This window comes from Onthophagus taurus, chromosome 8 (assembly GCF_036711975.1).
Source record: "Onthophagus taurus isolate NC chromosome 8, IU_Otau_3.0, whole genome shotgun sequence".
Lineage (NCBI taxonomy): Eukaryota > Metazoa > Arthropoda > Insecta > Coleoptera > Scarabaeidae > Onthophagus > Onthophagus taurus.
This window is the reverse complement of record NC_091973.1, coordinates 15831403-15856580: the sequence shown is the minus strand read 5'-3', so window position 1 is coordinate 15856580 and position 25178 is coordinate 15831403. Positions and strand designations below refer to the sequence as shown.

Genomic DNA, 25178 nt, shown 5'->3' with positions numbered 1-25178 from the left:
TATTATTTTTCGCTCTTTATTTTCTTTTCTGTCGATCATTTCTTAAATTGATGAAGATTGTCAATATGGCTGATCACAAACTTTCAAAATTAATCTTACGCCGTAACGGTTACCTTAATCGTTTAATTGAAACGGCTGATGCTGCTCATACTGTATCTGACAGTAATGATTTAAAATTAATTTTCATTGCCCGTGCTAATGACTCTGAAGACACATATAAAGAATTCAAAACGCTGCACAATCAGGTTATTGGGCTTATAGATGAGGCGGATTTTGATACCCATGATGCTATACGTAAACAAGCTGATGAATCTTACTTTACGATAAAAGCCGTCAATTATAGAATTTCCTCTGAAATTTCCAAACCAAAAGATCCTCCTATACCTATTAATTCTCCTAAATTGAATAAAATTTCGCTCCCAGTATTCTCAGGCGATTACAAGAGCTGGCCAAGCTTTTACGATCTGTACCGATCTTTAGTACATGAAAATCAGTCATTATCAGAGGTAGCGAAGTACCAATATCTCTTAACATCGATTTCCGGAGAAGCTTTGCATCTTGTAAAGGGTTTGCCGATGACGGAGGCGAATTATTCGATCGCCTTCAAAACTTTAAAAACTAGATATCAAAATAAACGACATCTGGCGACTCTATATTATAATGAAATTCAAAGCGTTACAATCAAACAATCAACTGAAGGTTCCGCTAAGGCCTATCGGATGTTGATAGACACCTTTTCCGAGAACGTTGAAGGGTTAAGAACGCTGGGCTTTCCTGTTGATGATTGGGATTTTTTATTATTTAATCTTTTGTTGCAAAAATTAGACACGTCAATTAAGACAAAATTTGAAACAGAACATAGTGAATTCGAAATCCCAACTTATATCCAATTAATAAGTTTTTTGGAGAATCAATCAAAGGCCTTAGATTCAGTTAAATTAACATCGTCAGTCAAGGGACCTAAGCCGTCGTTAAAGTCCACGTCAACTTTTGCTACTGAAATAAAACAAAAACTAAGCTGTATTTTATGTAAAATGAACCATAACCTTTATCAGTGCGATAAATTTCTCGAAAAGTCTCCTTCACAGCGGTTTAACATCATTTCTGACAATAAGTTCTGCAAGAATTGCTTAGGATACCGTCATCATACAAGTAAATGCAACTCAAATAAAACTTGTAGAATTTGCAATAAGCGACACCATACGCTTTTACATTTAAATTTAACTCCGCTGGACAAATCTTCACCAAATCCAAATTCAACTGGTACGTCAACCCAACCTCATACTGTCGCTTCTGCTACCAATACCGTCGCTACTATTTTACTTCCGGTCGCAGAATTGGATGTTCAGGATCGATTTGGAAAATACCATAAAGTCAGAGCTCTAATCGACACCTGCAGTATGATCAATTTCATCAGTGAAAACCTTCAAAAGCGATTGCAACTGGTCCGCTCGATTCATTCTGTACCGATTGAGGGTTTGAATAATATGTCATCCAATTGTAACAACGGCTCTGTTGAATGCTATATCAAGCCGTGCAATGTCTTTCAACCTACGTTACACTTCACCGCTGTAATCAGTCAACGTATCTGTTCAGAACATCCCAGCATCTCCATTGATGTTTCTGCGTATCCGCATTTGCAAGATCTTAATATATCTAAAACTCAATCATCTCCTGGGCCAATCGACATACTATTGGGTGCTGAACTGGTGCCATATATTCTTACTGGTGATCGTCGTGTTGGGGGCATGGATGAACCGGCTGCCCTGGGTTCTATTTTTGGATGGTTATTGACGGGAAGATCTGCTGATTCGTCGTTTCCAGAGTCCAACATTTCATTATTGGTTGAACCATCACTTGATTCATGCCTTCGCAAGTTTTGGGAGCTGGAACAAATGAGCGAGATCGTTCCGGAAGATCCTGAAGATCGTCAATGTGACGCACATTTCCAATCTACCTATAATCGCACCTCTGAAGGAAGATTTATAGTCTCACTTCCATTTCGTACACCTACTCCCAAGCTAGGTGAATCTTATACGCAAGCGCATCGTCGATATTTATATCTCGAGAGAAAATTAATCAAAGATTCGGAGATTTTTCAAAAATACAAAATATTTATGGAAGATTATTTAGCTAAAGGCCACATGTCTCCAGTATGTAGTGATGATTATCGCAATGAAAACGCCTATTATATCCCTCACCACTACGTCCTAAATCCCAATTCCTTAAAACTCCGAGTTGTTTTCGATGCCTCCGCCAAAACTAAGTCAGGCTTATCGTTAAACGATATTTTATTGACTGGATCAAAATTACAAAACAATTTATGCTCTATACTTATCAAATTTCGTTACTTTCCAATCGTCTTCATTTGCGACATTAAGCAAATGTATCGTCAAATTTTACTCATTTCCCATCAGCGAGATTTCCAACGTATCCTTTGGAGAAACTATCACACAAATGAGCTTTGTGAGTATCAACTCAATACCGTCACTTATGGTGTTTCTTCTGCCCCATATTTGGCATTGCGCACAATTAAGGAACTAGCTAAGCTCTATGCGGCAAAATTTCCAGAGGCTTCTCAGGTGTTAATAAACGATATGTACGTAGACGATGTTGTTACCGGGAGTTTTTCAGTTCGCGACGCGCTGCATCTACAAGAACAAATTATTAAATTACTTTCATTGGGTGGTTTTGAACTAGCCAAGTGGGCTAGCAATTGTCCTAAACTAATGAAGCGAGTCTGTCCCGATGGTGTTACTTCTCCAGTGTCTCTCGATCACGCTGAGAATGGTTTTATCAAGGTCTTGGGCCTTCATTGGGACCCTTCGATCGACACCTTTGGGTTCTCAAGTCTTCCAAGAAATGACCCGTGCACAAAAAGGGCAATACTTTCAAACATTGCCCGTATTTTCGACCCTTTGGGATTCATAACACCATGCATATTGGCCGCAAAATATTTAATTCAGCAATTATGGCTGGAAAAGTGTGACTGGGATGATACACCGTCTGAAAAAATCAAAATTTATTGGATCCAATACAAAGAGCAGCTGCCACAGTTATCACAATTAAGAATACCTCGTTCCGTTCAATTGGCAGATGATAGATCCATAGAACTTCATTTATTTTCCGATGCCTCTATGGTCGGATACTGTGCGGTGGCGTATCTCAGGTTAATATTACCAGATAATTCTATTAAAGTCAATTTTCTCTGTGCAAGGTCTAGAGTAGCACCACTTAAAATCACATCGTTACCTCGTTTGGAACTCTGTGGTGCTGTTCTGTTATCTGATTTGGCTGAGTTTCTCATCTCCAATCTATCCTGCATCGCTCAACCTAAGGTGTTTGCATGGTGTGACTCCACAATAGTTTTGGGTTGGCTGAAGTCATCTCCACATCGTTGGAAGACATTTGTCGCCAACCGCACCAGCCACATTCAAAATATAATACCTGGCGAGTGTTGGCATCATGTGTCATCATTGGATAATCCAGCGGATCCTGGATCCCGTGGTCTACTTCCGGCGGAAATGGTTGGATGTCAGTTATGGTGGAATGGTCCAGTCTGGTTATCATGTCCATCGTCCGACTGGCCTACCCAAGTAATCGCAACCCTTGCCGAGAAATTACCCGAAGAGAAACATGTAGTGGCTGTTAATACAACGACGAAAACCGACAACTTTTTACTTACATTGATGGAACGCTGTTCATCTCTAAGTAAGATTAAAAATGTAGTAGCTTATGTGTTGAGATTCGTTGCAGGTTGTCGAAAATTGAATCAACATCGCCGTCTACCTATATCAATGTTGGAGAAGCAGACCGCACTTCATACTTTGGCACGTCAAGTTCAATTGGAACACTTTCCGGATGTCCTTCGAAGCTTACACACTGGTAGTTTACCCGCAAAACCATATCGTAAATTGGCACCATTCATTGGCGAGGGAGATTTGATTAGAGTGGGTGGACGTTTGAGACACTCTGATCTGGTCTACGATGCGAAACATCCTATATTGTTACCATGTAAAAGTCGTCTGAGCGAATTAATTGTTCAACACTTACATCAAGAAAATTTGCACCCTGGTTATAGAACGTTACATGCGCTGATAGCAAATCAATTCTGGATTATGTCACCTCGCACCGTAATTTATAGAGTGATATCCAGATGTTTAAAATGTTTTCGAGCACGTCCCAAATCAATCAATTCATTTATGGCTGATTTGCCTACTTTTAGAATACAGCAAATGAAGGCCTTTACTACGGCTGGTGTTGATTATGCTGGCCCCTTCTTTGTAACTGCCAGAAGACATCGAGGAGCAAAAACCTTTAAAGCGTATATATGTCTCTTTGTTTGTGCTGCAACCAAGGCTATTCATCTAGAATTAGTCTCCGACTTAACCGCCGAAGCTTTCTTAGCCGCTTTACGCCGATTTGTTGCTCGACGAGGCACATGTATTCGACTGTTTTCAGACCAAGGCACTAATTTCGTGGGAGCATACCGCCAATTAAACGAGTACGCCCAAATGGCGGGTGAAACGTTGGGTATAGAGTGGCTATTCAACCCTCCCGCGGCACCAAATTTTAACGGACTGAGTGAGGCTGGTGTCAAGTCCGCAAAAACCCATTTGAAGAGGGTTATTGGAGACCAGGTGTTAACATTTGAAGAACTTTATACTTTAGTTACTCAAATTGAATCTATCCTTAATTCTCGCCCACTATGTCCACTTGGATCCGATCCAAATGACCTTCAGCCCCTCACTCCTGGTCATTTTCTTACATTATCACCAGCATCTAATGAAATTCCGAATGTCGATTTCCAGAATGTCCCAAATGGCCGTTTGTCTAGATGGGCTTTGCTCCAGAAGATGATGCAACATTTTTGGAAGAGGTGGAGCTTAGAATATTTACACACATTGCAGCAAAGGGCCAAGTGGACTACTCCAACAGCTAATATACCGCTAAACACCGTCGTACTAATAAAAAACGATCAACAGCCTCCTTGGTGTTGGAAGTTGGGACGTATTATTCAAACACATCCCGGATTGGATGGCGTCGTTCGGGTGGTGACCGTCCGCACCGCTCAAGGGGAACTACAACGCCCAGTAACGAAAATCTGCCCACTACCTTCAGAAATGTAAACCCAACAACTGTTTGTTATCTAATTATTATTGTAACATTTTTAATTAATTCAATCCTGTTCCATTCTCTTTTGCATCGTTGTAATTTCACGTTCATCTTGTCATTATACTATATTTAATTTTGTAAATTTTCAATTTCTTATTGTTGTAAAAAAAAAAAAAACTTTTCGTTATTTTTTGGCGGGTGATTGTTCGCTCCGCTTAAGCTATTTCCGCAAATATGACATGCCACCCCCGCCAGGGGGCATTATCTCACTCACCACGATCTCGAGCGTTTCGCAGCGCGTGTGCCGCATCGTCTCGTTTTGTTCTTACGCTTTCTTTCCGCATTTTCTAAGGTAATTTTCTTTTCTTTATTTTATTTATTATTATTTCGACCTTTGTTACTAATTAAAGAAACAATTTATTTAGAATCATTTTTTTTTAATTAATTCATTGAGCATCCAGCACCTTCACAATCGCTTATTGTGGCTCGTATTTTTGGAGCGCACATGCATGGTGTTATGAATCCCAAAGGGTCGAAAATACGGGCAATGTTTGAAAGTATTGCCCTTTTTGTGCACGGGTCATTTCTTGGAAGACTTGAGAACCCAAAGGTGTCGATCGAAGGGTCCCAATGAAGGCCCAAGACCTTGATAAAACCATTCTCAGCGTGATCGAGAGACACTGGAGAAGTAACACCATCGGGACAGACTCGCTTCATTAGTTTAGGACAATTGCTAGCCCACTTGGCTAGTTCAAAACCACCCAATGAAAGTAATTTAATAATTTGTTCTTGTAGATGCAGCGCGTCGCGAACTGAAAAACTCCCGGTAACAACATCGTCTACGTACATATCGTTTATTAACACCTGAGAAGCCTCTGGAAATTTTGCCGCATAGAGCTTAGCTAGTTCCTTAATTGTGCGCAATGCCAAATATGGGGCAGAAGAAACACCATAAGTGACGGTATTGAGTTGATACTCACAAAGCTCATTTGTGTGATAGTTTCTCCAAAGGATACGTTGGAAATCTCGCTGATGGGAAATGAGTAAAATTTGACGATACATTTGCTTAATGTCGCAAATGAAGACGATTGGAAAGTAACGAAATTTGATAAGTATAGAGCATAAATTGTTTTGTAATTTTGATCCAGTCAATAAAATATCGTTTAACGATAAGCCTGACTTAGTTTTGGCGGAGGCATCGAAAACAACTCGGAGTTTTAAGGAATTGGGATTTAGGACGTAGTGGTGAGGGATATAATAGGCGTTTTCATTGCGATAATCATCACTACATACTGGAGACATGTGGCCTTTAGCTAAATAATCTTCCATAAATATTTTGTATTTTTGAAAAATCTCCGAATCTTTGATTAATTTTCTCTCGAGATATAAATATCGACGATGCGCTTGCGTATAAGATTCACCTAGCTTGGGAGTAGGTGTACGAAATGGAAGTGAGACTATAAATCTTCCTTCAGAGGTGCGATTATAGGTAGATTGGAAATGTGCGTCACATTGACGATCTTCAGGATCTTCCGGAACGATCTCGCTCATTTGTTCCAGCTCCCAAAACTTGCGAAGGCATGAATCAAGTGATGGTTCAACCAATAATGAAATGTTGGACTCTGGAAACGACGAATCAGCAGATCTTCCCGTCAATAACCATCCAAAAATAGAACCCAGGGCAGCCGGTTCATCCATGCCCCCAACACGACGATCACCAGTAAGAATATATGGCACCAGTTCAGCACCCAATAGTATGTCGATTGGCCCAGGAGATGATTGAGTTTTAGATATATTAAGATCTTGCAAATGCGGATACGCAGAAACATCAATGGAGATGCTGGGATGTTCTGAACAGATACGTTGACTGATTACAGCGGTGAAGTGTAACGTAGGTTGAAAGACATTGCACGGCTTGATATAGCATTCAACAGAGCCGTTGTTACAATTGGATGACATATTATTCAAACCCTCAATCGGTACAGAATGAATCGAGCGGACCAGTTGCAATCGCTTTTGAAGGTTTTCACTGATGAAATTGATCATACTGCAGGTGTCGATTAGAGCTCTGACTTTATGGTATTTTCCAAATCGATCCTGAACATCCAATTCTGCGACCGGAAGTAAAATAGTAGCGACGGTATTGGTAGCAGAAGCGACAGTATGAGGTTGGGTTGACGTACCAGTTGAATTTGGATTTGGTGAAGATTTGTCCAGCGGAGTTAAATTTAAATGTAAAAGCGTATGGTGTCGCTTATTGCAAATTCTACAAGTTTTATTTGAGTTGCATTTACTTGTATGATGACGGTATCCTAAGCAATTCTTGCAGAACTTATTGTCAGAAATGATGTTAAACCGCTGTGAAGGAGACTTTTCGAGAAATTTATCGCACTGATAAAGGTTATGGTTCATTTTACATAAAATACAGCTTAGTTTTTGTTTTATTTCAGTAGCAAAAGTTGACGTGGACTTTAACGACGGCTTAGGTCCCTTGACTGACGATGTTAATTTAACTGAATCTAAGGCCTTTGATTGATTCTCCAAAAAACTTATTAATTGGATATAAGTTGGGATTTCGAATTCACTATGTTCTGTTTCAAATTTTGTCTTAATTGACGTGTCTAATTTTTGCAACAAAAGATTAAATAATAAAAAATCCCAATCATCAACAGGAAAGCCCAGCGTTCTTAACCCTTCAACGTTCTCGGAAAAGGTGTCTATCAACATCCGATAGGCCTTAGCGGAACCTTCAGTTGATTGTTTGATTGTAACGCTTTGAATTTCATTATAATATAGAGTCGCCAGATGTCGTTTATTTTGATATCTAGTTTTTAAAGTTTTGAAGGCGATCGAATAATTCGCCTCCGTCATCGGCAAACCCTTTACAAGATGCAAAGCTTCTCCGGAAATCGATGTTAAGAGATATTGGTACTTCGCTACCTCTGATAATGACTGATTTTCATGTACTAAAGATCGGTACAGATCGTAAAAGCTTGGCCAGCTCTTGTAATCGCCTGAGAATACTGGGAGCGAAATTTTATTCAATTTAGGAGAATTAATAGGTATAGGAGGATCTTTTGGTTTGGAAATTTCAGAGGAAATTCTATAATTGACGGCTTTTATCGTAAAGTAAGATTCATCAGCTTGTTTACGTATAGCATCATGGGTATCAAAATCCGCCTCATCTATAAGCCCAATAACCTGATTGTGCAGCGTTTTGAATTCTTTATATGTGTCTTCAGAGTCATTAGCACGGGCAATGAAAATTAATTTTAAATCATTACTGTCAGATACAGTATGAGCAGCATCAGCCGTTTCAATTAAACGATTAAGGTAACCGTTACGGCGTAAGATTAATTTTGAAAGTTTGTGATCAGCCATATTGACAATCTTCATCAATTTAAGAAATGATCGACAGAAAAGAAAATAAAGAGCGAAAAATAATATAATGCAATGTTATATCTTCTCTTCAAAGATAGAAAAAAAATAATAAACGAAATAATTAATATAATTTTATCTGTATATTTTTTTTGTTCAGATTGACTTGAATTGCGATTTCAACAAACACCAGATGTGGAGCGATGCGAATCGAAAAAGAAGTAAGAGCACGTGGTGTTGCGGGTGGGCGAAACTATATGATTGCAATTACTTAGAAATAAATTAAATAAAGGTATGCAAAAAACAATCGAAATGACACCAAGCATCCGGCTCGAAGGACCAAAAAATGTGCGCTCCAAAAATACGAGCCACAATAAGCGATTGTGAAGGTGCTGGATGCTCAATGAATTAATTAAAAAAAAATGATTCTAAATAAATTGTTTCTTTAATTAGTAACAAAGGTCGAAATAATAATAAATAAAATAAAGAAAAGAAAATTACCTTAGAAAATGCGGAAAGAAAGCGTAAGAACAAAACGAGACGATGCGGCACACGCGCTGCGAAACGCTCGAGATCGTGGTGAGTGAGATAATGCCCCCTGGCGGGGGTGGCATGTCATATTTGCGGAAATAGCTTAAGCGGAGCGAACAGTAGTATTAGTTTATCTTATCTTTTAGCATACTTTAGTTTTACTATTTTTTAATAATAGTTTTTTAGTAGTTATTATTTTAATTAGTTTTTATTAATATAAAATGAGTGTGAAATGTGGCTGTTATTGTGTGGTACGTGGTTGTAACCAGTACTATTGGCACAAAGATAAGTATGTTTCGCATACCAAAAGATCTAGAAAGGTAAAGAAAATTTAGTAGTAATATTTACAATTTAAATTATATTTATGTAATTGTTTTTGAGCAAAGCAGTGGCTGAAGGCATGCAATCGTTTAGATTTGGAAGACAAATCTGTACAACAATTATGCAATAATTAAAGAGTTTGTGCATTACATTTTAATAATAACATGTTCAGTGACCCATATAAAAAAAGGTTGTTACCCATTGCAATTCCCACCGAAATTATACAATACAAGGAAACAAGCCAAAAACCCGAAGGAAAGATTGTGATATTATCTGGTAATTGTATTTATAAATTTTAATTTAAGTATATTTGTTAATGAATACTTTACTTTAGATGTTCAACTTGCTCCTTCTACATCAAAAGTGATTAGTTCACCAAAAACAGACTCTTTCTCAGGTCTAAATGAAAGTGAAGAAAATAAACTCGAAAAAACGATGAATAATTAAATTTATTAATGTAAATTCGGTGCTATTGACAATTTCGAACGCCTGGCGTTCCTCATTAGGCACGACTACGAGAAACAAGAAATAAAGATTAAATTAAATTTGTACATATGTGGAATTTAAAATTAATTGATCAAAGAGTCCTTACAAATCTTAAAATAGTTACAAGAGAAAAATAAAAAATATTTACCGTCAAACGAGGAGCATCAAGTTGAGAGTTTTCAGGAATACATTTAGTCTTTGTAAAATCATTTATGAGATTGTCTCCAATGAAATATGAAAATATTGTTGAAAAACACCAAAAACTTTTCCGTGTATAAATTTATAAACTGATGGGTATGAGTAGGTACAAGAAGTTGCAAAAATTATTTGTGTAAAATCGTTAAAACATTAAAAATAATAAAGGATGTCAAAACTTATCTCGAACGTTAATAGGAAATGAAATATATTTGATTGAGTCTGTTCAAGCTGGCGTATTGAGGTGGATTGAAGGTCAAGAGTGCAACATGGAAAGGTGAAAGTTGGGGGAGTTGGTGGGAGTAAAGTAAATGTAAATTGTGCTGTTAAACATATTTTAAAAAATTTCTGTAATTGTAATTGTTGAAGTCTGTTAAATCATTAAGAAGTATGTCATCTTCATTATATTGATGAATAAACAATTCTTCATAAAGGTCGAGTTCTTTTGACTTCTTAATGTTTTTTAAGAGTTCCAAGTTTTTTAATGTAGTTTTGTGTTTTTGATTGTGTATGTGTTTGTAGACGGCGGATGATTCTTTAGTAAGATGTTCCCTAAATCTGGTGGTGACATTTCTGCCTGTCTGTCCTATATATAATTTATTACAATCACCACATTCTATCTTATATACACCACTTAGTTCACCCTTTTCAAATTTGTGTTTATTATTTATCAGGATTTGACCAAGCTTATTGTTAGTGGTAAAGGCAGGGATAATGTCAAAATTATCTAGATTTTGTTTAAATTTGTATTGGAGGGAAGGGTTGTAGGGAAGGGAAATAAATCTATATTTTTTCTTGAAGTGAGGATAGATAAGGTTGTTTAAACGTGAAGCGTGTACTTTATTGTATATTCGTTGTAGGTCCTTTATATTAAAATCGTTATTTAGGCCAATTTTTAATATCTTCTTAAGTTCGTTTAAATAATTATCTTCATTGAGAGGTATGGAGCTGAGACGGTTAAAGAAAAATCTGAAACTCGCTTCTTTGTGTTGGTTACAGTTATATGAAAATTTAGAAATGACAGAGTCTGTAGTGGTAGGCTTTCTGAAAATGTCAAATTCTAGAATCGTTTTTGTTGCATTTCGAGAAATTATAAGATCCAAGAAGTTAAGTTTACCATCAACTTCCATTTCAGTGGTGAACTCGAGATTACATATGTTATTAAAAATGACTTTTAGAGCGGAAAATTTAGCTGGGTTACCATTGTATATAATGAAGATGTCGTCTACGTAGCGGCCGTAAAATAAAATATCGTTGGTAAATAATTTATATTTCTCAGAAAACAGTTCATTTTCGAAATTGTTAACATAGATGTCGGCAACAATTCCAGAGATAGGAGAGCCCATGGGCAAACCATCTTTCATTTGGTAAAAACGGTTGTTGAAGACGAAGAAGTTTTGGTTACAAACTATTTCAAGGATATCGAGAAAACAGTTAATTTCATTAATGTCTATTTTTAGTATTTGTTGTTCTGAAATGAGGTATCTTTTAATGATTGCAACGGAAGCGATCGTGGGTACGTTAGTGTATAGATTTTTGATGTCAAAAGAAATTAGTTTACATTTTTTAGAGACTTCGAAATTCTTCAGTTTATGAATGAGATCGGTTGAATTTTTTATGTTGTAAGAGAATGAACTTTGAAAGGTGTTAAAAAGGAATGACTGAATGATTTTCGATATTTTATTAGTAGATGTGTTATTATTGCTGATAATAGGACGAATACTTTTTTCCTTTTTATGAAGGTTTATGAAGCTTTTTAGAGTGGGAATTAAGGGGTTCATTTCTATACAGTTATAAGGAGTGATATTAAATTTCTTTAGATAAAATTGATTGGTTTTGATTTGTTTTTTGAGTCTGTTGTTGAATTTAACGGTAGGATTATTTTTAATTTCTATAATATTGTTCTCTTTGAAAAAAGTTAAAGTTTTGAAGATGTAGGAATCTTTATTTAGAATGACAAGACCTCCGTTTTTGTCTCCTAGTGTGACAATAAGGTTTTTTTCTTTGATTTTGTGTTTAAGATCTTTTAAATTTTTTAATTTATGGAGTACAGGGTTTACATGGGAGGATTTCGTGTTGACATCTTTAATAAAATTGTGATTTTCTAGAAAAATTTGTTTTAAAACTTTTATAACCCCTATTTAAAAGCAGCTTCATAAAACTTCATAAAAAGGAAAAAAGTATTCGTCCTATTATCAGCAATAATAACACACCTACTAATAAAATATCGAAAATCATTCAGTCATTCCTTTTTAACACCTTTCAAAGTTCATTCTCTTACAACATAAAAAATTCAACCGATCTCATTCATAAACTGAAGAATTTCGAAGTCTCTAAAAAATGTAAACTAATTTCTTTTGACATCAAAAATCTATACACTAACGTACCCACGATCGCTTCCGTTGCAATCATTAAAAGATACCTCATTTCAGAACAACAAATACTAAAAATAGACATTAATGAAATTAACTGTTTTCTCGATATCCTTGAAATAGTTTGTAACCAAAACTTCTTCGTCTTCAACAACCGTTTTTACCAAATGAAAGATGGTTTGCCCATGGGCTCTCCTATCTCTGGAATTGTTGCCGACATCTATGTTAATAATTTCGAAAATGAACTGTTTTCTGAGAAATATAAATTATTTACCAACGATATTTTATTTTACGGCCGCTACGTAGACGACATCTTCATTATATACAATGGTAACCCAGCTAAATTTTCCGCTCTAAAAGTCATTTTTAATAACTTATGTAATCTCGAGTTCACCACTGAAATGGAAGTTGATGGTAAACTTAACTTCTTGGATCTTATAATTTCTCGAAATGCAACAAAAACGATTCTAGAATTTGACATTTTCAGAAAGCCTACCACTACAGACTCTGTCATTTCTAAATTTTCATATAACTGTAACCAACACAAAGAAGCGAGTTTCAGATTTTTCTTTAACCGTCTCAGCTCCATACCTCTCAATGAAGATAATTATTTAAACGAACTTAAGAAGATATTAAAAATTGGCCTAAATAACGATTTTAATATAAAGGACCTACAACGAATATACAATAAAGTACACGCTTCACGTTTAAACAACCTTATCTATCCTCACTTCAAGAAAAAATATAGATTTATTTCCCTTCCCTACAACCCTTCCCTCCAATACAAATTTAAACAAAATCTAGATAATTTTGACATTATCCCTGCCTTTACCACTAACAATAAGCTTGGTCAAATCCTGATAAATAATAAACACAAATTTGAAAAGGGTGAACTAAGTGGTGTATATAAGATAGAATGTGGTGATTGTAATAAATTATATATAGGACAGACAGGCAGAAATGTCACCACCAGATTTAGGGAACATCTTACTAAAGAATCATCCGCCGTCTACAAACACATACACAATCAAAAACACAAAACTACATTAAAAAACTTGGAACTCTTAAAAAACATTAAGAAGTCAAAAGAACTCGACCTTTATGAAGAATTGTTTATTCATCAATATAATGAAGATGACATACTTCTTAATGATTTAACAGACTTCAACAATTACAATTACAGAAATTTTTTAAAAGTTGTTTAACAGCACAATTTACATTTACTTTACTCCCACCAACTCCCCCAACTTTCACCTTTCCATGTTGCACTCGTGACCTTCAGTCCACCTCAATACGCCAGCTTGAACAGACTCAATCAAATATATTTCATTTCCTATTAACGTTCGGGATAAGTTTTGACATCCTTTATTATTTTTAATGTTTAACGATTTTACACAAATAATTTTTGCAACTTCTTGTACCTACTCATACCCATCAGTTTATAAATTTATACACGGAAAAGTTTTTGGTGTTTTTCAACAATATTTTCATATTTCATTGGAGATAATCTCATAAATGATTTTACAAAGACTAAATGTATTCCTGAAAACCCTCAACTTGATGCTCCTCGTTTGACGGTAAATATTTTTTATTTTTTATTTTTCACTTGTAACTATTTTAAGATTTGTAAGGACTCTTTGATCAATTAATTTTAAATTCCACATATGTACAAATTTAATTTAATCTTTATTTCTTGTTTCTCGTAGTCGTGCCTGATGAGGAACGCCAGGCGTTCGAAATTGTCAATAGCACCGAATTTACATTAATAAATTTAATTATTCATCGTTGTTTCGAGTTTATTTTCTTCAATACTTTACGATGAACCCGGAATCTACAATTTCTAAACTAGATGAAAGTATTTGAACACTAACAATAAATATAAAGGTTTTTTTCTTGTAGAACCGGGACCATCTGGAGTTGAATGTGGTGATACCCAAAACCATAATACTGATTTATTAGGTAAGTTTAATAATTAATATTTCTGTTATTATTATAATTATATAATATATAATTATAAGCATACAAAATTTCCTTCTACTATAATTGCTAATTTTTAGATTTTCAATGCAGCCCGTTATTTGTGGATGTGCATTCAGAATCAACAGGTAATCTATTAAAATTTCTTATTTAACTCTCTCTATTATTAATTGTTTTTGTGGTTCTACATAAATAGAAAGCCGTCCAGCTTCATCCGCTAGGTCCACACCCAGCACTACAAAATCAGGTATTATGATTTTATGTACTTACAAAATGTATTTGAAGCATGCAAGACAATGATTTTACCATATTGTAGTTTTTAAATTATCTTTGATTTGTTGATTTAGTGTAATTTTTTAAAAATTTTTGTAGAAACTTTTGAAACTTTTGATCTGAAAATGTCAAGGTGAGAAGATTACTTATGAATGCAAGTACTACTAACAAAACATGCACTCTACAAGATTTCGACAATTATTGTGATCGTTTTTTCCCAACAATTTGGCAAGTTTTATAAAAATTCAGGTGGGGTTGTGCAACATAACATCATCAAAAAGAAGATATACTACTGCATACAAAGAGTTCAGTATGCAATTATATTTTTTGGGGCCACGGTCTTATAAATTTTTACAGACTTTATTTTATTTGCCTTCAACAAGGACCTTAAGAAGGTTTACTGAAAATTTAAAATTTGTCCCTGGCCTCAACAACATACAACTGTATAAGGCATTGGAAATTAAAGTTTCTTCTATGGGATATTTAGACAAGGATTGCATCCTCTGTATAGATGAAATTGCCCTAAAAGAGAACCTGTTTTATCACATTGGAAGAGACCAAGTTGTTGGTCTTGTAGATATAGGAGACGATAAAAGAGAGTACATTTCAGCACGAAATGCAAATGTTTTTATGATTAGAGGGCTTACAAATAATTGGAAATTACCTCTTGGTTATTTTTTTATTAAAACATGTACAGCACCAACATTGAAAGAAGAGATTGAGCAATGTATTCAAAAATTAAAAAATATTGGACTCCGAGTACGATGTGGGATAACAGATATGGGAAGTAATTTTATGCAACTACACAATATTTTAAAATAACACCAGAGACCCAATGGATTTTGTTAAATGGAGACGCAATTCCTTTTATTTTTGATACTCCTCACTTGTTAAAAGCTACCAGAAATAATTTAATTAAACATCATTTTGTGTTTAATGATAAGAAAACATCTTGGGAGTTTATTTCAAGTTTTTATAACATGGATGTTCAATAAAGAAACAGAATGGCACCAAAATTGACTCCTGCACACATCAACCCAACCAACTTCCAAAAAATGAAGGTAAAATTAGCAGCCCAAGTAATTAGCCATACGGTGGCGAGTGGGTTGGAAGTTTATTTATCTTTAAAAGCGCTCCCATCAGAATGTATTGGAACAATAGAGTTTAATGAAAAATTCAATAAGCTATTTGATGTATTAAATTCAAAAAAATATTCTGGCGAAGACGACTTCTTAAATGAAATGTTTGATATTATTAAAAATTTAAAGGTTATTAATGGAAAAGGACATGATGTAACAAAATCAATAAAATGTTTAAAGGCTTGGGCAGTAACCATCAAAGGTATCCAAAAATTATGGACTATATTAAAAGAAAATAATCATGACTTCATGACGACCAGTGTAGTGTATCCAAATTCATTATTGTTTAAGTAAATTACAAAACGTTTAACTATAAAATGTAGGCTCAGCAACTTCATTAATAAGTATCAGGTTATCGTCCGTTGAACCGTATTACCGTGGTAAGCATTATTGCTGTAATACTTTAATATTGATTACGCTTTTGTAATCATCAGAATTGTACGAACCTTTGGGTAAAATACATTAACATGTAGTTGGGAAGAAACTCTTTTATTCAAAAAACCTAAAACCCTTCAACGATACCACATGGCGATCCTGCCAGTTGTGTTCATTGTGAAACAGAACAGCGTAAAAAAAAAGAGATAATAAATAAATAATAAGAAAAAAAAAGAAGAAAGAAAATATGGGAAAGCAACAATCCAAGGAAGTTAAAGAAGAGATAATTATAGTTCAATCCGGAAATAGTGGTGGTCAAACATCTGATGTTTCAACGGGTCATATATTCGAAATTTTCGGTATAATCGCATTTATTGGTGTTGTTTTAATATTTACGTGCTGCTGCTGTGGAGCGGTGATATATTTGGTACGAGTGAGAGAAAGGGCTATGGAAGGAAGATTGAAGCGTCATCTTAGCCGAAGCCAAGACTTATAAATTAAATTCTCTACACCAAGCAAGAGATGTGCGCGATTATGTCTATTGAATGTCGGAAGTGATTGTGACGAGTTTTCGGCATCTTCTTGAAGAGCTGCGTGTAATACAGAGAAACCTAACCAAGGACAATGAAGAGAGGCGTAAGGATATTTCAGTGATTAATCGTAAGGTAATTAAATTAGAAAGCTTAGAAGTTGAATTTAAAGATCTAAAAGAAAAATTTAAGCTAGGGAAATATGATAGTGATAGAGTTACAGAAATAAAAAACTTTTGCAAAGCAATTAAAAAATATTTCAATAGTTGTAATGAGGTTTTAGAAAGTAGACGTAAAGCAATCGAATCTTTATCCGATAATATAGAGTTAGGTTCTGATATAACTGTAAAAGACGAAACAAAAATGAGTTCATTTGACTTAAAAACGGCAGGTTCTTTGCTTCCATCTATGGATGGTACGGAAGATACCACCAAACAGCTTATCAACTCAATTAAATTATACGATGAATTGTTGAATGATGCAGGTAAACAATTATTAACTAAATATGTACTAAAGACAAAACGTTCACAAAGTGCTAAGTTGCGAATGAATAGTAATTATAATAGTAATAATGATTTAGTTAAAGATTTAGAAAAACACTTTTTAACCAAACATTCGGCAGCTGTGCTTTCTGTAAAGTTGAATAATGCAAGACAAGGTTCTAGAACAGTTGAAGAGTTCGGCAAAAGTGTCGAAGAATTATTTGTGAATCTCACTATTTCACAAGCGGATGATAACGCCGAGACATTAACTATATAAATAAATTTCAGACCATCAAATAGCTTTCGTGGAAATAATCGTCGACCTAGTACTAGTACCTATAGAGGCTCTGCAAGAGGACATGTGTACTATTCCGAAACTGCTCAGAAAAACTCTAATAACAACCAAAATTTTAATGACATTCAAAATCAATCTGACAATAATTTAGAAAAATTTTTTCGTAACTAATAAAGATGAAATAGTAGTAAGTTACAATTTAAACGGGTTAAATTATATAAATTTTAGGAGTAATAATAAATGTTTTTCATTTTTAATTGACACGGGAGCTTCTGTCAGCAAATTTTTTCAAGAATTTTTAAATGACGATCATGTAATAAATCCATTCAATAAACTTGAGGTTAAAGGCATTAGCGGTTCAGTAACTTCGCTTGGATCAGCAGATATCCTTTTACAAATTAATAACGAAAAATGTATAACACATCAGTTTATAGTAATTAATAATCCAAATTGTCAATTTCAGGGAATATTAGGATCAGATTTCTTTTTCAAATATTTTGCCACAATAAATTACGAAACATTTTTACTATCTCTTTGGATTGACAATGTTAAAGTTTCTGTACCCATTAACTCAGATGCGTCAGTATATTAAGTATTTTCCAGTTAACTTAAAAGGAGATTTAGTTGTACTGAACGAGGAAATAGGTGATGGTGTTTTTGTTGCAAATACTGTAGTTAAGGTCAATAACGATAATAAAATACCAGTTAGAATACTAAACACTAACGATCAAAACATTAAATTAAAAAATTTTGTTCCAAAAGTTGAAACTCTAGAGAATTATAATATATGCAACATTCAAACTAATAAAGCTTCAATAGGGCAGATACTTTGCTAGATTTAATAAGAATGGATCATTTAAATGCGGAAGAAAAACTAACATTACAAAGAGTGTGTGCAAAATATTCCGATGTTTTTCATTTAAAACATGATACTTTGGGTGTTACTAATGTTTACAAACAAAAGTTATATTTGCAAAACTCAGTAATTCATGAAATTCATAAACAGGTCAATAAAATGCTAGAAGACGGTATCATTGAGGAAACTCGATCAGAATGGTCAGCACCTTTGCTCATTGTTCCAAAAAAGGAAGATAAAAATGGTAACAAAAAATGGCGTGTAGTTATAGACTACCGATTATTAAACAAAAAGATTGAAGATGATAATTATCCATTGCCTTCTGTCTTAGAAATAATAGATTCTTTATCAGGTGCAATGTACTTTTCTCATCTTGATTTATCACAGGGGTACTACCAAGTAGAATTGGATCAAGCTAGCAGACCGTATACAGCTTTTAGTACAGATAGAGGTCAATTGTAGATGACGAGATTACCAATGGGACTTAAAGTTAGTCCTAGCGGTTTTAGTCGTGCAATGACTATTGCCATGTCAGGTTTAACATATGACATATGTTTTGTTTATCTTGATGATCTGATTGTTTTTGGAAATACATTACTAAATCATAATAAAAATCTTGTAAAAGTACTTCAAAGGTTAAGAGAGGTTAATTTAAAGCTTAACCCAAATAAATGTGAATTTCTTAAAAAAGATATTGTTTATTTAGGTCATAACATATCCGCTGAAGGAATTTCACCGGATCAGTCAAAAGTCGAAGTAATAAAACATTATCCCGTTCCCAAAGATGCTAATGAAACAAAAAGATTCGTCGCATTCGTAAACTACTATAGACGTTTCATTAAAGATGTTCGCGCAGCAATAAATGCCGGGACAAAATTAAAAAAAAGAGGGGTGCTGATTCAAAGCAAAATTAATAGAAATAATAAAAAATAAACTGAATTAAAGAAATTCTTGCTATATTTACCCAATTCTCTTTCCCTTCCCCAAATCACACAAAGGTTTTACTTTCACAAATTACAAAATCTAACAACTCGCGTGTTATCGCATTGAGGGTGGCGACGATAAGAGATCGATCCAAAAGATCGATCCAATTTTATCCTTTTAACGTTCAATTTCTACCGGCGCCCAAAAGATGGCGCTCACACATTCCGCCCACCAACAAAAATATAAACAGAGTACAGGAATATAGATATTTTTTTTTTTTTTATAATAGCGTGAAAGTTTTAGTTAAATGAACATGGAAATAAACAGGTAAGTAATGATAATTGGTAATTAGTTAACCAGAAATTAATCGACATTAAATGTAAGTTACGTATTTCAATTTAAGTGGGCAACGGACAAATCTTCACCAACGGTCGAGTCACGTGACCACGTGTTGTTTTAACGGTCGCCACACGTATGACGCCGTCAACTCCAGGATGAAGCGCCTCGATTCTACCCATTTCCCACTGCAACGGAGGGCGCAATTCATTTTTAATGGTGACGAGATCCCCAACAGACGGACTCGAATCAGGAGTGTTCCATTTTCTTCTTTGTTGAAGCGAATGTAAGTATTCAACGTGCCATCGTTTCCAAAAATCCTGGACCATTCTTTGTAATAGCTTCCAACGGTCCAAGCGATTGAGGGGTAATTGAGTACAATCTAAATCTAAAACAGAAGTATTTTGAGGTTCGAGTAATAAAAAATGGGCGGGAGTCAATGGTTGAAGATCATTTGGATCTTTGGTGATCGCCGAAAGCGGTCTCGAATTCAAAATAGCTTCGATCTGTGTAAGAACTGTATAGACCTCCTCGAAGGTAAGTTTCTGATCTCCGATGACTCTGATTAAATGTGACTTAACCGATTTTACACCCGCCTCAGCCAATCCATTAAAATGCGGAGCCCCTGGCGGATGGAATTGCCACGTGAGTTCTAGCCTTTGACCTGAAATCTTTGCCATTTCTTGAAGTCTATTATATGTGCCCACGAAATTGGTTCCTTGGTCCGATAGAATGAGTGTACATCGACCTCTTCTGGATGTAAATCTTCTCAAAGCCGCAATAAAGGCCTCTGTGGAGAGATCTGAAACCAATTCTAAGTGTATGGCTTTTGTAGACGTACACACAAATACAGAAATATAAGATTTGATACACTTCGCTCCTCTACATCGACTGATTGTGGTATAAAGGGGTCCTGCGAAGTCCACAGCTACCCTGGAAAAGGCCTTAGCTTCAGCTACTCGAAATGCTGGCAGGTCCGCCATCAATGGTGCATATGAACGAGGCTTGCATTTTACGCAACGGATACATCTGGATACAACACGATGCACTAAACTTCTCGATCCAAGAATCCAATATTGTCGCATCACCAGCGATTGTAAGGTTCTTTGACCCACATGAAGATGTTTTTTATGAAGTTCTTCCACCAACAGTTCATTGACCCGATTAGTTTTTGGTAACAACACTGGGTGTTTATGATCAAATGGTATCACTGCATATTTTAAACGCCCGCCCACCCTAATTAAACCCTCTCTATCAATGAACGGAGCCAATTTTCGAAGAGGTTTAGGGGGTAATTGGTTATTTTTTATGGAAATGAACAGTGACGAAAAGTGTTGATTCTGAACGTGGCGGAGCATAGTGGTTAAAGCCTGCTGAACTTCAAACAAAGATAAGTTTATACCAGAACATCCTTTTTGCCTTTGACATAGACTTAGGAATCTTTGAATGTATGCTAGGATACGTTGAATTTTTGATAGTGAGGAAAATTTATTCAAAAGAATATCAATGATATTAGTTTTAATTTCAGTTGTTTGAACGAATTTCTGTTGTTGTTCACGTAGAATATCTTCTGTTTCAGGAATTTTATTGATAGATGGCCAATATTCTGGGGATTTATTAAGCCATGAGGGACCTTTCCACCACAATTCTGTGGCAATTAGTTGATCTGGGAACATGCCTCTAGATCCGCAGTCAGCGGGATTAGAGGACGAGGGAATGTATCTCCAAGAAGTTGACGGCAGAATGTTATTTATATGAGACACACGATTGGCGACGAAAACCCTCCAACGACTTGGGGTGGAAGCAATCCACGCCAAGGTGACTTGCGAATCCGACCAGGCGGTAATTGATTTAAATTCTATAAGTGGAGACAATGTTTCCTTAATATTTTGCAACATGTCTGCAAGAAGAACTGCGCCACACAATTCCAAACGTGGAATTGAAATCGTCTTCAGAGGTGCGACACGAGCTTTAGCACATATGAAAGATGTGGTTATGGAGGTGTCAGTTTGAGAGCGTAAATAGGCAACTGTGCAATACCCCTGTTGAGAAGCGTCGCAGAATAAATGAAGTTGCACCGATTGAGTTTTAATTGGAATCATTAATCGAGGTAAACTCCATTCGGATAACACTGGAAGATTGTTTTTAAATGTTTTCCAATTTTCAGTTACATGGAGCGGAGGAGTTTCATCCCAAGATATTTTTAGTTGCCATAACTGCTGCATGTAAATTTTTGCTTTGAGGGTACATGGAGTAAGAAACCCTAGGGGATCGTATATTCGAGCGATCTCTGATAATATAGATCTTTTGGTACAAGGAGCCGGACGAGAGGAGAAAGAGTACTGGAATTGATCGGAGGTAGGATTCCATTGTAATCCAAGCACTTTTACGCAATGAGTGTCATCATAATCCAAGGATATTGGCATTGAAAGGTCAGTATTAGACACAGAACGTAATATTTCTTTACAATTGCTCGCCCATTTTCTTAGCTCAAAGCTTCCTCTTCCCAATAGATCAATCAATTCCTGCTGTACTTTCAAAGCTTCATTTATCGATTGGGCCCCTGCAACGATGTCATCCACATACACATGGTTGCGTAAAACCGTAGCTGCTCTAGGATAGTAATTCTCATATTTGTTGGCCAATTCCAATAAGGTCCGTAAAGCCAGAAAAGGTGCCGACGCTACGCCATACGTGACTGTGTTTAAACAATATTCCTCTATCGGTTCTGCAGGAGAGAACCGCCATAAGATCTTCTGAAACGGCCGATCAGAAGGGGATATCAAAATTTGCCGATACATCTGCTTAATATCGCAGATGAATGCATAGTTGAAACATCTAAATGACATTAAGATTTTTACGATATCCTGCTGAAGCTTGCGCCCAATTAATAAATTATCATTTAATGATATGCCATTAGACGTTATGGCAGAGGCGTCAAAAACCACTCTAAGTTTTGTAGAAAGACTCTCTGGTCGAACAATACAATGATGTGGTATATAATAGGATTTTTCAGAAGGAGATTTTAATGATGACAGACGTGTCATGTGATTAGATTCAAGATAATCCTTCATAAATTTAACATAATCATCTTTTAATGCAGGATTTTTCAGGAGTCGATTTTCCAATGACAAAAAACGTTTTAACGCCATAGTATAAGAATTTCCAAGAACAGGTTCCTTTGTTTTGAATGGCAACGAAACCATAAACCGACCAGAGGAGGTAAGTTGACAGTTCTTTTTAAAATGAGATTCACACATTTCTTCTGATTTTGATAATGATGTTTCTTTTGGTATGGATTCCAATTCCCAAAATCTTTGAATCGATTTTTCAAGCGAGGCATTGGTGGTTGAAAGACAAGTTGAGTGATGATTTGGATTGGAAATAGAAGATTTTCCCATTATGATCCACCCGAAAACGGAATTAACCGCAATAGGCTCATTAGGTCCGCCCTGAATGCGACCATCAGTAAATATTTGAGGCACCAGCTCAGCTCCCAATAAGAGATCGACGGATATCGTGGTAAGGTTTTTATCTGGATTTATGTTTAAGTGTTTTAGGTGTGAATACATGGAGGTAATGGATGAAATGGATGGTTGGTTGGAACAAATGCTTGGTGTGATGATTGCTTTAAATTGAAAAGATGGTTGGTGAGAATGGATGGGTTGAACGGAACAATGAATTGATCCCTTTTTACATAGAGATGTCATCGAGTTTAGTCCTTGAATCTCTACACATGATGTATATTCTCGAGGAAGATGTAATTTCTTTGAGAGTCTTTCAGAAATAAAGTTTGACATACTTCCGGAGTCAATTAAAGCATTTACGGTATGTAGTTTTCCAAATTGATCCGGAGTGTTGACTTGAATAATGGGTAGAATAACCTTGTGAGTTGTTTCTTTTATATTAGAAGACATTTCATGGAAGGATGTCCCGACGTGAACAGATGAAGAACCTTGACCCTTCAGATGTAAGGATGAATGGTGATGTTGGTTGCATAGACGGCAGGTACGAGTAGAGGTGCAATTGTGGGTTGCATGTTTTTGACTGAGACAATTCCGACACAAATTGTGTTCTCTTGCAAGTGATAATCTTTCCAGAGCTGACTTGCCATTAAAAACGTGACAGCGATATATAGGATGAGAGTCTGAGCATAAGATACATTTCAGCGATGAAGTCTTCGAATGATTTTCAATTTTTAAATTCACTGATCGAGTGGTGGGTTTTGAACGCCCAAGGGAAGTTTTATCTCCCGACGTTAATAAAACTGACTCTATTGCCTTTGCTCTTTTTTCAAGGAAGGACATCAGCTGTACATAGGTTGGAATATCTACATGAGAATATTCCGCTTCAAAGGCTGTTCGGATGGCGTCTGTTAATTTTTGCAACATTAAATTGAAAAGTAAGAAATCCCAATTGTCAACGGGGAATTCCAAGGTACGAAAACCTTCAACGTTTTCATGAAAGGTATCAATTAGTGATCGAAAACCTTTTGCAGACTCGTCCTTCAATGGTTTCACATGAAGGATTTCAAGAAAATACAAAGTGGCTAAATGCCGTTTATTATGATATCTTCCTTTTAAGGTTTTATAGGCCGTTTCATAGTTAGCCTCTGTAACAGGCAATCCTTTTAAAAGATTAAAGGCTTCTCCTTTTAAGGATGTAAGCAGATACTGGTATTTAACGATAGACGACAGAGAATTGTTTTCATGGACCAGAGAACGAAATAAATCATAAAATGTATGCCACTCCTTATAATTACCATCAAAAGTAGGTAACGAAATTTTATTCAATTTTGGTGACGATGGTGCAGAAACGTTACTAGTTGTGGCTGGTGGTGGTGAACGTTGATGAAAGAGAGCTTTGATTGTATAGTATGCAGTAGCTGCTGTTTTTCTAACTTTATCATGCTCGTCAAAGTCAGCTTCTTCAATCAGTCCAATAATTGTATTATGAGCCGTTTGGAAATCTTTATAAATGCCATCAATGTCTTGTGCTCGTTCAAGAAAAATGCTATTTTTTATAGGATCGGAAGAGGTATCTTGACCCAGGGCTAGGCATTCAAGTAGGTGGTTATAGAAACCAGTACGGCGTAAAGTGAGTTTTGTAAGTTTTTCGCTCATAATGAGATAATAAAGTAATTTTGTTTAAAAATAGAATAGAAACAAAATTTATTTAATGATTCGTAACTCGATTGATGAGAGCGAGAGAGAATGTTTGAGAGAGTGAAAGAAAGCCTAGAGAGAGAGAGTGAGAGAGAGAGACTTGTGGAAGGAACGAGGTATACGTATATAAAATACTTAGGATGATTTTCGTAAGGACGATTTAAAACGAAACGATTGCGACCAATGAGGTAAGGGACCAAATTGTTTACCATAAAAGGTAATGCTAAAAATAGCTGTATCCAAGTTTTTAGTTGCCAGATGTTCGAAACGTCGAACGTGGAGGATCAAAAGAAAACGCTTGGATGAAAGAAGGAAACGTGAAATGAACAGCGTAATGACGAAAAATAATGAAAATAATAAGAAAAAGAAAAATAAATGAAAATGATAACGAAAATAAATCCGGAATGCGATCCGGCTCGAAGGACCAA

At 35.6% G+C, this 25178-nt stretch overlaps 3 protein-coding genes and 1 long non-coding RNA gene across 4 annotated transcripts; 2 read left to right on the top strand and 2 right to left on the bottom strand.

The window, feature by feature from the left end:
• Positions 1-65: 65 nt before the first annotated feature.
• LOC139431272 (uncharacterized) lies at positions 66-5129 on the top strand. Its single transcript, XM_071198916.1, has one exon. The coding sequence runs from the start codon at positions 66-68 to the stop codon at positions 5127-5129; it is 5064 nt and encodes a 1687-aa protein (XP_071055017.1).
• Positions 5130-5556: 427 nt separating this feature from the next.
• LOC139431271 (uncharacterized) lies at positions 5557-8496 on the bottom strand. Its single transcript, XM_071198915.1, has one exon. It carries the CDS (start codon positions 8494-8496, stop codon positions 5557-5559), a length of 2940 nt encoding a protein of 979 aa, XP_071055016.1.
• A 5297-nt stretch (positions 8497-13793) lies between these two features.
• Positions 13794-14709, top strand: LOC139430919 (uncharacterized). The gene is made up of 4 exons (XR_011641275.1): positions 13794-13975; positions 14105-14357; positions 14456-14503; positions 14572-14709. It is a non-coding gene; the product is annotated as an uncharacterized lncRNA (long non-coding RNA).
• Positions 14710-19260: 4551 nt separating this feature from the next.
• On the bottom strand, positions 19261-24681 carry LOC111429551 (uncharacterized). Its single transcript, XM_071198717.1, has 2 exons — positions 24612-24681; positions 19261-24355 (listed from the first exon to the last, which is right to left on the bottom strand). Exons 1-2 carry the CDS (start codon positions 24644-24646, stop codon positions 19648-19650), a joined length of 4743 nt encoding a protein of 1580 aa, XP_071054818.1. The 5' UTR covers positions 24647-24681; the 3' UTR covers positions 19261-19647.
• Between the last annotated feature and the right edge of the window lie 497 nt (positions 24682-25178).